This window comes from Rhinopithecus bieti, unplaced genomic scaffold (genome assembly GCF_001698545.2).
Source record: "Rhinopithecus bieti isolate Rb0 unplaced genomic scaffold, ASM169854v2 scaffold_20129, whole genome shotgun sequence".
Classification (NCBI taxonomy): Eukaryota; Metazoa; Chordata; class Mammalia; order Primates; family Cercopithecidae; genus Rhinopithecus; species Rhinopithecus bieti.
This window is the reverse complement of record NW_016809657.1, coordinates 164,786-175,623: the sequence shown is the minus strand read 5'-3', so window position 1 is coordinate 175,623 and position 10,838 is coordinate 164,786. Positions and strand designations below refer to the sequence as shown.

Here is a 10,838-nt window from a genome sequence, read left to right as displayed (position 1 = left end):
GGGGCGGGGACAGGCGGAGGGATCAGGAGGGGCAGCCGCAGACTCAAGGATGCCCCATGGGGGTGCTCTCAGAGGACGGACAGGGGTACAAGGAGGCTTGGGTCTTCTTGGGGTTCTGTGGAGCTGCTGGGAGCCCCTGGCTGCTGTCTCACCCTGTGCGGCACTTCCGGCAAATCTCGGGGGAATCTTCTTCCCGGAAGGTGCCTTCTTTGCACTGACACACCGTGTTTCTGGTCGTGGTGCAGGAATTCACCTCCACTTCACCTGACGATAGAGCACAAGGTTTTGGGATATGTTTTCCTGATGTGTCCCTTGACCCTTCCTCCCCACCCCAAGACCCTCCTACTCAGCTTAATTCAGTTCGCCAAGGAGTTCTGAGGGCCACTTTCTGCACCAGCACACTCGTGGCTCATATAGGACGCCCACCCTTCAGCTGTCACCAACACTCAGAGTCATACAAAAGGACCACAATTCATTATTTATTACATTAGATTAGGGGAAAGCATTGTTTAGGGAACAAGTATCGTTTAGATCACACGGTCAGTAGCAAGGGAAGTGCAAGGCATCACCTGAGAGACTGCAAGGAGAGGAGCCCTTGGGTGATTTCCCCAAGGCCCGGCCTGCTGGGGAGGAGGGAGAGGCCTGAGAACCGGAATGATGAGTGAGGCCGAGCACTTGCCAAGAGCACAGAGCCCGGGGGAGAGAGCCTGGTCCTGAAGCAGACCCGTGCCACCGCTGAGACCCAGCCCTGTGCACTCGGCCAGGCTCATAGCCCCACCCCTTTGCAGCTGACAGTCTAGAAGGTTTCCTTACCATGTAGCATACATTATACAAATAATTTCTGTATTATTATTATTATTATTGTTATTATTATTATTATTATTATTGAGACAGGGTTTTGCTCTGTTGCCTGGGCCGGAGTGCAGTGACACAATCTTGGCTCCCTGCAACCTCCACCTCCTGGGCTCAAGAGAGCCTCCTGCCTCAGCTTCCTAAGTAGCTGGGAATACAGGCACACACCATCACGCCTGGCTAATGTTTATATTTTTGTAGAGACGGGGTTTCTTATGTTGCCCAGGATGGTTTCAAACTCCTGGGTTCAAGCGATGCCTCCCAAAGTGTTGAGATTACAGGCATGAGCCGCTGTGCCTGGCCTGTTTTATTTACTAAAAAATTCGAAGACAAAATTGTGGAACAAAGTATGACAAAGACCAAGGCGGACCAGTATCTAGGTCTCCTGATCCCATTTTAGCTATGACTTTTATGTCATCACCCTGCATTCCACCTTTAGGCATGGGGTCCTTATGTTCTGTACCTGAGTCACACTTGGTGCAGCGCAAGCAGAAAAGGAAGTCATTCCAGTGACTGCTGTAGTCCTGTCCATATTTGCAGGAGATACAATCTCTACTGTCTTCTGAGATATGGTGTCCTGGGAGGGGAGAGAAAAGCTGGTGAATGAAATGTCACAGGATTCCCAGAAGCTGGCAGTGGTGGCTGGGGGACTGCTTTTTCAGGGATGTGTGGAACCCAAACAGGGAAATCTCTATTTAGCTTGGTCAGTTTGTCAATTCTGCATTTACACACCTTAAACCAGCACTGCCAAAAGAAATATAAGCCACACATTTATTTATTTTACTTTATTTTATTTTTTACTTTTGAGATGTAGTCTTATTCTGTCGCCCAGGCTGGAGTGCAGTGGCACGATCTTGGCTCACTGCAACCTCTGCCTCCAGGGTTCAAGCGATTCTCCTGCCTCAGCCTCCTCAGTAGCTAGGACTACAGGCACGCACCACCACACCTGGCTAATTTTTGTATTTTTTTAGGAGAGACAGGGTTTCACCATATTGGCCAGGCTAGTCTCGATCTCCTGACCTTGTGATCCACCTGCCTCGGCCTCCCAAAGTACTGGGATTACAGGCTTGAGCCACTGCGCCCGGCCTATTTATTTATTTATTTAGACAGGGTCTTGCTCTATAGCCCAAGCTGGAGTGCAGTGGTGTGATCTCAGCTTACTGCACCCTCGACCTCCCAGACGCCCCCTCTCGCCCACCCACAAATAGCTGGGACTACAGGTGCACACCACCACACCGGGTTAATTTTTTGTGTACTTTTTTTTTTGTAGAGACGAGATTTCACCATGTTGCCTAGGCTGGTCTCAAACTCCTGGGCTCAAGCGATTCACTCTCCTTGGACTCCCAAGGTGCTGGGAATACAGGTGTAAGCCACATGCCCAGCCCACATATGAAATTTAAATTCACACTCAGCACATTAAAAAAAGTGAGAACAGGTAAAATTAATTTTAATAATGCATTTTAATTTAATGTACCCCAGATAATATCACTTAAATATATAATCCATGTAAAATGTTGAGATATTTTACAGCATTTTTTTATAGTATGTCTTCAAATCCTGCATATATTTCAACTCAAGGCACATCTCAATTTGCAGTAGAATATTTATTTCTTTTTTATTTTTGAGATGGAGTCTTGCTCTGTTGCCCAGGCTAGAGTACAGTGATCTCAGCTCACTGCAACCTCCGCCTCCTGGGTTCAAGCGATTCTCCTGCCTCAGCCTCCCTAGTAACTGGGATTACAGGCACCCACCACCGCACCCGGCTAATTTTTGTATTTTTAGTAGAGACAGGGTTTCACCATCTTGGCCAGGCTGGTCTTGAACTCCTGACCTTGTGATCCGCCTGCCTCTCATATTTCAAGTGATTGGCAATCACATGGGCCTAGAGACTACTATATTAGACAGTGCCATTTAGACCTTTAAAATGCACAGAATAATGTCCTAATACCTGTTCTGAATGAGCTCCTAGCCAGGGGAAGATACACCAGGAGCAGAAGTCATAGAACAATGGGAAAAACCTTCAAAATTTAAGCTCACACCATCAGCCATGGGAAGAAAATGGGAGGAATCTCTACAGAGCCAAAGAATGATTCAAAGAGGGACTAAAGCTGCCCTGGAAGGAAGATGTGTTTCAAAATTGGAAAGTGTGAGTCCCGCCAACTCTGCTTTTCTTTTACCAGATTGTTTTTGGTCAGTAAGTCCTTTTACTTCCATACAACTTTGAATATAAGTTCTTCCATTTTAAAATAACACCACTGAGATTTTGATAGGGATTGCATTGAGTCTGTATATTGCTTTGGGTAATTTAACACCATTTTGATCTATGAACATGGAATATCTTCCTGTTTATTTTGGTTTTCTTTAATTTCTTACAGCAATGTTTGATAGTTTTCAGTGTAAAAGTTTCTCAGTAGCAAAGAACAATCCAAAAAGGAAATTAAGAAAACACTTTCATTGACAATGACATAAAAACAAATAAAACATTTAGGAATAATATTTAACAACGAGGTGCAAGACTTTTGAAAAACATTTGTCTACATATCCAAGAAGCTCAATGATCTCCAAGCAGGATAAGTTAAAAGAGAACTACACTGAGACACATTATAGTCAAATGGACAAAAGCCCAACACAAACAGAAAATCCTGAAAGCAGCAAGTAGCCCACTCAGTATGTACAAGGGAACCCCAATAAGGTTATTAGCTAATTTCTCACCAGGAACCATAGAGGCCAGAAAGGAGTGGGTAACATATTTAAAGTGCCAAAAACCAAAAACACACACAAAATCCTGCAACCAAGAATTTGATATCCAGCAATACTATCATTCAAGAATGAATAAGAAATTAAGACATTCTTAGATAAGTGAAAGGTAATGGAGCACATTACTAGTAGATCTGCCCTGTGAAATGCTAAAAGGAGTCCCTTAGGAGGTAATGTAATGACATTAGGTAATAGCTCAAAGGCATATGAAGAGATAAAGAATACTGGAAAAGGTAATGATATAGGTAAATATAAATGTTGGTACACAGCTACTCAGGTTGCTATAATAAAATACCATAGACCAAGTGGCTTAAACAATAGACATTTACTTCTCATAGTTCTAGAGATGGCCATCATCTTGCTGTGCATTCACATAACCTCTTCCTTGTGCACACGAGAAGAGAGAGAGCACGCAAGTTGTCTGGTGTCTTTTCTTAAAAAGGCACTAATCCCATTATGAGGGCCTCACCCTCATGACCTCATCTAAACCCAATTACTTCCCAAAGGCACCATCTCCAAATACCATCACATTGGATAGTAAGGCTTCAACATATGATTTTGGGAGACACAATTCAGTCTGTAGCACATTTGGTACATTTGGCTTGTACATTAGGTACATTTGGCTTGTAAATCCTCTTGTTTACTGATATGATTTAAAGAGCAAATGCAGAAAACAATAATTACAAATTGATGTTAATAGGCACACAATGTACAAGGATGTGATCTATGACAACAACCAGATGGAGGAGGAAAGATGGAGAAGTACAGGAGCGCAGTGTTTGCATACCATTGAAATTATGTTGGCATTACTAAAACTAAGCTCAAGTCCATCTCAGAAAGGGGCCGGTGGGTCCCCAAACCCATCCTGTCTGATTTCCCCATTTTAGTATGCATAATTGGAATAGACACACACAGCAGCTGGCACAATCCCCACCTTCATTCCCTGACATGTGAAGTGAAGACTATTATGGTGGAAAAGACCAGGTGGAAGCCACCAGATTTTCATTTACTTAAAAAAAAAAAAAAAAAAAAGTACATCAAAAGCAATACCAGATGGGCATGGTGGCTCATGTCTGTAATTCCAGCACACTGGGAGGTCAAGGCAGGAGGACTGCTTGAGGCCAGGGGTTTAAGACCAGCCTGGGCAACGTAGTGAGACTCCATCTGTACACACACATACAAAATTATCCAGGTATGATGGTACATGCCTGTAGTCTTAGCTGCTCAAGAAGCTGAGGCAGGAGGATTGCTTGAGCCCAGGAGTTCAAGCTGCAGTGGGCGCTGATTATGCCACTGCACTCCAGCCTGGGTGACAGAGTGATACCCCACCTGTAAAGCACAAAAAAACAAAAGCAATGCCACACTCCTGGAGGGACTGCAGAGATCATTACCACCATCCAGGATGCATCTGTGGTGATTCCCACCACATGCCCATTGAACTTGCCTATTTGGCTTGTGCCAAAGACAGTTGGGTCTTGGTGAATGACAGTGGATTATCACAAGCTTAACCAAGTCGTGATTCCAGTTGTAACTGCTGTACCAGATGTGGTTTCATTGTTTGAGCAAATCACCACATCCCTGTCACCCTGGTACCTGGTATACAGGTAATGAATTGGCAAATGCTTTGTTGTTTATACCTGTCAATAAGGACTCCCAGAGAAGCAGTTTGCTTTCAGTTGGCAAGGCCAGCAATATACCTTCACTATCCTATCTCCGGGATGCATCAACTTGCAGCCCTATGTCATAATTTAGTTTGCAGTGCTTTTTGCTTTTTTCTTTTTTTGACAGAGTCTTGCTCTGTCGCTCAGGCTAGAGTACAGTGGCATGATCTCAGCTCACTGCAACTTCCACCTCCTGGGTTCAAGCGATTCTCATGCCTTAGCCTCCCAAGTAGCTGGGATTACCCATGTGCGCCACCACATCCAGCTAATTTTTGTATTTTTAGTAGAGATGAGGTTTCACCATGTTGGCCAGGCTGGTCTAGAACTCCTGGCCTCAAGTGACCCATCCACCTTGGCCTCCCAAAGTGCTGGGATTACAGGCATGAGCCACCACATCTGGCCTGCAGGGATATTGATGGCCTTTCCCTTCCACAAGACATCACACAAGATGATCCATTACATTGATGACATTATACTGATTGAACCTCATGAGCAAGAAGTAGCAATTACTCTTGACTTACTGGTAACACATTTGCATGTCAGGGGATGGGAAATAAATCTGACAAAATTTTAAGGGCCTTCTACCTCAGTAGAAGGACAACAACTCGGAAGCAAATTCCTAGTTGTTGAATGGTGTGGGGCATAAAATATTCCTTCTCGGCCAGGCGCGGTGGCTCATGCCTGTAATCCCAACACTTTGGGAGGCTGAGGCAGGCGGATCACGAGGTCAGGCGATCGAGACCATCCTGGCGAACACGGTGAAACCCCGTCTCTACTAAAAATACAAAAAATTAGCCAGGCGAGGTGGCAGGCGCCTGTAGTCCCAGCTACTAGGGAAGCTGAGGCAGGAGAATGGCATGAACCCAGGAGGCGGAGCTTGCGGTAAGCCGAGATCACACCACTGCACTCCAGCCTGGGCGACAGAGCAAGACTCCACCTCAAAAAAAACAAACAAAACAAAAAAACAAAAAAACAAAAAAACATATTCCTTCTCTTCTAAGACAGTCTAAGATAAAAGATAAATTGTTGTAGCTGCCACCCCCCACCCCCAACAACCAAGAAAATGACACAATGCCTAGTGTGCTTATTTTGATTTTGGTGGTAACATAATCCTCATTTGGGTGTATTGCTCTGGCCTATTTATCAAGTGACCTGAAAATGTGCTAGTTTTGAGTGGTGCTCAAAACAAGAGAAGGCTCTGCAACAGGTCCAGGCTGCCATAGACATTTTTCTGTCACTTGGGCCATACGACCCAGCAGACCCAATGGTGCTTGAAGTATTGGTGGCAGACAGCAATACTGTTTTGAACCTTTGGTAGCCCACTCGAGGTCAACCACAGCACAGGCCCTTAGGTTTTGGAGCAAAGACTTGCCATCCTCTGCAAATAACTACTCTCCTTTTGAGAAACAGCTCTTGGCTTGCTTCTGGGCCTTAGGGCAGACTGAATGTTAAGCACAGGCCACCAAATTACTCTACGACCCGACTGCTCATCGTGAACTGAGTGTTATTTTGCCTACCAAGCCATAAGTTTGGGCACATACAGCCTGAAATTTCCATTTCCATTTTCAAATGTAATTAGTATATATACAAAATTGGGCTTAAGCAGGCCCTGAAGGCACAAGAAAGTTACATGAAGAAGTGGCCCAAGTGCCCGTGATCCCCACTCCTGTGATATTACTTTCTTTTGCCCGACCTGCACTTATGGCCTCATGAGAAATTCGCTATGGTCAGTTGCCAGAAGAAGGTTTACAGATGGTTCTGCACCACATACAGGTAATACTTAGAGTGGACATTTGCAGCATCACATCTACTGTTTGGGACATCCCTGAAGGATAGTGGTGAAAGGAAATCCTCTAGATGGGGTGCAGTGGCTCACGCCTGTAATCCCAGCACTTTGGGAGGCCAAGGTGGGCTGATGACCTGAGGTCAGGAGTTCGAGACCAGCCTAACCAACATGGTGAAACCCTGTCTCTACTAAAAATACAAAATTAGCCAAGCATGGTGGCATATGCCCGTAATCCCAGCTACTTGGGAAGATGAAGCAGGGGAATCGCTTGAATCCAGGAGGCAGAGGTTGCAGTGAACCAAGACCACGCCATTGTACTCTAGCCTGGGCAACAAGAGCGAAACTACATCTGAAAAAAAAAAAAAAAAAAGAGATCACTCCACTGGGCAGAACTCTGAGCAGGGCACCTGGTTGTTCATTTTGCTCAGAGGGAAGAATGGCTAGACATGCAGTTATATACTGATTCATGAGCTCTGGTCAATGATTTGGCTAGACAGTCAGAGACTCAGAAGGAAAACTGATAACAAGGAAGTCTGGGGAAGAGGTGTGTGGATAGACCTCTCTGAATGGATAAAAAAGTGATCTTAGCCGGGAAGGATTTTAATAATCAGATGGATAGGATGACCTGTTCTGTGGATACCAGTCAGCCTCTTTCCCAGCCACCCCTGTTATCACTCAATGGGCTCATGAACAAAGTGTGCGTGGTGGCAGGGATGGAGATTACGTATGGGCTTAACAATACAGACTTCCCTCACCAAGGCCAACCTGGCTGCAGCTGCTACTGAGCGCCCAATCTACAGGCAAGAGAGGCCAACACTGAGTCTCTGAGATAGCACCATTCAGAGGGTCAATCTGCCAGCTACCTGGTGGCAGGTTGATTATTACACTGAACCATTTCTATCATGGAGAGGGCAGCATTTTTACTGGAAGAGAAGCTTATTTTGCACATAGACTTGCCTTCCCTGAACGCAATGCTTCTGTCAAAACTATCCTCTGTGGACTCACAGAATGCCTTATCCACAGTCATGGTATTCACACAGCATTGCTTCTGATTGAGAGACTCACTTGATGGCACATGCATTGCCCACTGTAACAGGCCTGTGCTCATGGAATGACTGGTCTTACCATGTTCCCCACCATCTCAAAGCTGCTGGCTTGATAAGATGGTGGGATATGGCCTTTTGAAGACTCACTTACAATGTCAACTGGATAGCAGTACCTTGAAGGGCTGCAACAAGGTTCTCCAGGAGGCTGTCTATGCTCCGAATTATCCTCCAATACAGGGGGTTGGTTCTTCCATTGCTAGGATTCATGTGTCCAGGAATCTAGGGGTGGAAGTAGGAGTGGCCCCATTCCACATTACCCTTCTTGGCCCGTTAGCAAATTTTTTGCTGCCTGGTTCCTCGACTTTATGCTTTGCTAGAACTCTGAATTTCAGAGGGAGGAATGATTCCATGAGGAGACACAACAATGATTCCATGTAACTTGAAGTTAAGACTGCCACTTGGCCACTCTGGGTTCCTCATGCCTCTGAATCAACAGGCAAAAAACAGTTACACAAACCCTCCTGGCTGGATTGACTGATTCTGACCACAAAGGGGAAATCAAAGGGGAAATTGGACTGTTATTCCACAATGGATGTAAGGAAGAGGATGTCTAGAATGCAGGAGACTCCTTAGGGCATCTCTTAGTATTAGCATGCCCTGTGATTAAAGTCAATGGAAAACTATCACAACCCAATTAAGGCAAGACCACTAATAGCTCGGAGGCTTCAGGAATGAAGGTTGGTTCACTCTACCAGGCATAGAGCCATGACCAGCTGAGGTACTTAGTGAGGGCACAGGGAATACAGAATGCACAGCAAAAGAAGCTTCTTATAAATACCAGCTACAACGACATGACCAGCTATGGAAACAAGGACTGTAATCATTATAAGTATTTCTTCCTTATTGTGTTATATGTGTGTGCTTACGTGTAAATATATGGTAAGCAAATATCTGTGTTTTCTTCCTTCTCTTATCCCCTTGTTAAGTGACATAAGATATTTTGAATTTATATCATAGTATTTAAGTATTGTTTACTCTATAGTATTTATGTTCCAGGGTATCAAGGAGAGGAGTAAACACCACTCAAGGACTTTGCATCCTTTTCTGGAGAAAGGGTTAGTGCGTTTTCAGTTGTATACAGGATAGCTGTATTATGTTAGGTGGAAATACAATCTTATTATTTCCTTTACTTGGAAATTAAGTATGGTTTAAAAGAATTTCAAATCTTTAAAAATTCTGTATTAGTCAGGGCTCTCTAGAGCAGGGGTCTCCAACGTTTTTGCCACCAGGGACTGGTTTCCTGAAAGACAATTTTTCCACGGACTGGAGTTAGGGGAATGGGGATGGCTTCAGGATGATTCAAGCATGTTACATTATTGTGCAGTTTATTTCTATTACTATTACATTGTAACATATAATGAAATAATTATACAACTCGCCATAATGTAGAATCAGTGGGAGCCCTGAGTTTGTTTTCCTAGAACTAGACGGTCCCATCTGGGGGTGATGGAAGACAGTGACAGATCATCAGGCATTAGATTCTCATAAGCAGTGCGCAACCTAGATCTCTCGAATGCGGAGTTCACAATAGGGTTTGCGCTCCTATGACATCTAATGCTGCCGCTGATTTGACAGCATGCAGAGCTCGGGCAGTAATCCTCACTCATCTACAGTTCACCTCCTGCTGTGTGGCCTGGTTCCTAACAGGCCATGGTCCATGGTCCTAACAGTACTGGTCCATGGCCTGGGGGTCGGGGCCCCTGCTCTAGAGAGACAGAGATTTATCCTAAGGAATTGGTTCATGTAACTGTGGAGGCTGGCAATTTCAAAAGGTACAGGATAGGCCAGCAGAGAAGACTCACAGCTCAGGTCTGAAGGCTGCCTGCTGGCAGAACACCTTCTTTCTTGGTGGAGGTCACTCTTTTTTCTATTGAGGCTTTCAACTGATTAGATGGGAACTGCCAACATTATGGGGGTAATCTGCTTGACTCAAAGTCCACTGATTTAAACGTTAATCCCATCTAAAAACAACAACAACAAAAAACACCTTCACAGAAACATCTAGGATAATATTTGGCCAAGTATCTGGGTAACCAAGTTGACATGTAAAATCAACCATCACAAGTCAGCCTTGCTCCATACATATACATGTCCTTAAGATCGACGTCAGTGGTCACACAGTGTGCAAGGATGTGATCTATGACAGCAACAACAGGAAGCTGGAGAGATGGAGCTGTACAGGAGCACAGTATTTGGATTGCAATGAAATTATGCCGGGATTATAAAACTACCTTTTCAGATACTTAAGAAGGTAATTGCAATCTTCAAGAAACCAGTAAGAAAATAAATTTTTGGCTGGGTGCATGGTTCACGCCTGTAATCCCAACACTTTGGGAGGCCAAGGCAGGTGGATCACTTGAGGTCAGGAGTTTGAGACAGCCTGGCCAACATGGTGAAACCCCGTCTCTACTAAAAATACAAAAATTATCAAGGCGTGGTGTCTACTCCTTGTCTCAGGAGGCTGAGGCAGGAAAAACGCTTAAACCCAGCAGCCATAGGCTGCAGTGAGCCGAGATCGCAACACTGCACTCCAGCCTGAGTGACAGAGCAGACCCTCTCTCTCTGTATATATATAATATATATATAAAAGATATATATGTTTAAGATAAATATATACATACATATCTTTAAGATATATATATTAAAATAAGTATATATTTAAATATATATTTATTA

The 10,838-nt window shown here is 44.4% G+C and overlaps 1 protein-coding gene across 2 annotated transcripts in view; it reads right to left on the bottom strand.

Annotated features, from left to right (window-relative positions):
• TNFRSF10B (TNF receptor superfamily member 10b) overlaps positions 1–10,838 on the bottom strand; it is a 52,678-nt gene that overhangs the window by 10,921 nt on the left and 30,919 nt on the right. For both annotated transcript variants that reach the window (XM_017890010.1, XM_017890011.1), the window contains exons 3-4: positions 1,316–1,429; positions 153–264 (exon numbers count right to left, since the gene is read on the bottom strand). In XM_017890010.1, the coding sequence (XP_017745499.1) occupies positions 153–264; positions 1,316–1,429 (226 nt within the window). The remainder of the gene's footprint in view (positions 1–152; positions 265–1,315; positions 1,430–10,838) is intronic.